Source organism: Pygoscelis adeliae, unplaced genomic scaffold (assembly GCF_000699105.1).
Source record: "Pygoscelis adeliae isolate BGI_AS28 unplaced genomic scaffold, ASM69910v1 Scaffold270, whole genome shotgun sequence".
NCBI lineage: Eukaryota > Metazoa > Chordata > Aves > Sphenisciformes > Spheniscidae > Pygoscelis > Pygoscelis adeliae.
This window is the reverse complement of record NW_008823916.1, coordinates 2,980,024-2,982,161: the sequence shown is the minus strand read 5'-3', so window position 1 is coordinate 2,982,161 and position 2,138 is coordinate 2,980,024. Positions and strand designations below refer to the sequence as shown.

The window sequence follows — 2,138 nt, the reverse complement described above, 5'->3', positions numbered from 1 at the left end:
GCCCACACGCTCCCCGCTTGACCCCAGCGCTTGGGCCTCAGCTGAAAATGGGAACGAACACAGATCTGTCTGCCCCTCCTGCCCGCCCCCGGCCCCCCAGCCCCACTCAAACGCGTGGCATCTGTTACGGATTCAAAGAGCCGCTGTGGCAGCTCCGTGCAGCCAGGCTCGGGGCCGCACAGGTACCCGTGCCGTGCCCTGTCTCTCCGGGGATGCAGGAGCTGGCAGCCATCCCGCCTGCAGCCCGGCAGCATCGAGCCCTGTGGAACCAAGGATCACCGTGGACCCAGCACGAAATCCACACCAGGGCCAGCACCCGTCCCGCGGAGACGCAGCTGCTGGTTCCAAAATAATCTTGACCGCCGGCTTTCGGCACCCTCTTCCGTGCTCAGGCTCAGCTCTACCCCCTCCGTCACCCCCCCTCTTATTTATAGCCTGGCAGGAGAGTGGGGCACCGCAGCCCTGCGACCAGCTGCCCTCCCCACGTCCCACAGCCGCAAGACGCACAGCACGAGGCACCACCGAGTTAAAAACGCTTTTAATGGCCACGTTTGCTTTGGTCTGAATCCAAGGGCACTTGTGACAAGGCAACTCGGAGCCCCCGGGGCGCGTGTGGCCCCTGGGCTTCGCAGCTGGGGAGATGCAGGGGACTGCAGGGACCTGCCTGGGCACAGAGCAGCAGAAGGCAGCAGGATGAGGGAGCCCAGACCCGGCTCCCTGCCACCCACACCCAGCGCCGGGTCTCAGGGCACGAGTGGGCCAAGGACCGCGGTGGAGCTTCATCCCCGGGAGAGGCACCAGCTCATGGCCCTGGCGGGGCTGAGCTCTCCCGCCCCGTGTCACGCTGGAGCCCAGCAGCGTGAATGTTTAATCCCGCATTAAATATTCATCCCAGGAGAGTGGGCGGAAAACCTTCGTGGTCACCCTGGGTCCATCCAGGCAGGCGCTCGGATGGAGCCGATGGGGCTCCGTGGGTCCAGCTCATGCCACCCGTGCACTGACATGGGGGGTCCCAGCCCACCCACTGGCTGGGGGAAGCAGCCCTGCTGCTGCGGAGACGGAGACTCCCTGCTCCAAAAGGCTTTCAGCCGTGGCATCGGCAGAGCCGAGACACATCGTTGCAGGATGAGAGCCGCCCCGCTGCCAGGGTCCCCGCCACCTCACCCCTTGGCTGGCACCCTACCCGCCTTCCCAGGATGGGTGGGTGAAGACAATGTTCCTCCTCTTGGCCCAGCGGGAGAAGATGGCTTTCTCGGTGATGAAGCGGTGCCCGGCGCGGCGGGCTTGCTCATGCATCAGGTACATCCTGCACTCATCCAGCCGGCCCTTCTCGAAGTAGTGGTAGGGCACGCTCGTGTGGTTCTTCTCCCTGGCAGGAGGGGACAGGGTGGGCGTGGGACCTGGGGGGACACCAGACCACCCTGCGCCTGCCCCCACCGCCCCCCACGCACCTGCAGTAGCTGTCGCTGACCATGCCGAAGACGCAGATCTGCTCGCACAGCTCCATGGCCAGGATCATGGTGAACCAGCCCGTGCTCAGGAAGGAGCCGGACTTCATCCTGCAAAGCACCGCGGTCGCGCTGGAGCGGGTGGCACGGTGCTGCCGTCCCAGCTGGGCTATGGGTGCCCGACAGAGGGGACAGGTGCTACGGCAGGGGCACCTGCCGGGGGCTCCTCAGGAGCCGGCGGTACCTGTTCTTCCCTGTCTCGTTCTGGAAGACGTCGTCGCAATACGTCATCTTCTCCTCTGTCAGGGTGTAGATCTGCAGGTGGGGGTACGTCTCCATCACCTTCAGCAGCGCCTGGTAGGTCAAGCCCACCTTCTCCCGGTTCATCTTCTTCGCTGGCCCCCAGATGATGTAGAGGGTCTCCTGGGACTGCTGGAAGAAGTAGGGCTGGTTCCTCAGCAGCAGTGGGACGCTGGTGTGCGACACCACCCGGACGGTGCTCCGCGCCCCCACGTCCTCCTCGTAGCCGGCGGTGGGGGCATGGTTCATGCGCAGGACGCACTCCTGCCTGTCGATGGCCTGTCCCAGGCGTGAGCCCAGCATCTGCCCTGAGCTGGAGACAACGGCGCAGCGGCGGCACAGTGCTCGCTCCAGTGGCTGTAGGGAGAAGCACTGTCAGCCACCGGCTCC

General features: G+C 65.4%; 1 protein-coding gene across 1 annotated transcript; it reads right to left on the bottom strand.

The window, feature by feature from the left end:
• Positions 1 to 550: 550 nt before the first annotated feature.
• Positions 551 to 2,101, bottom strand: ST6GALNAC4 (ST6 (alpha-N-acetyl-neuraminyl-2,3-beta-galactosyl-1,3)-N-acetylgalactosaminide alpha-2,6-sialyltransferase 4). The gene is made up of 3 exons (XM_009319414.1): positions 1,693 to 2,101; positions 1,452 to 1,559; positions 551 to 1,369 (listed from the first exon to the last, which is right to left on the bottom strand). The coding sequence occupies exons 1-3, from the start codon at positions 2,049 to 2,051 to the stop codon at positions 1,180 to 1,182; spliced, it is 657 nt and encodes a 218-aa protein (XP_009317689.1). The 5' UTR covers positions 2,052 to 2,101; the 3' UTR covers positions 551 to 1,179.
• Positions 2,102 to 2,138: the final 37 nt, after the last annotated feature.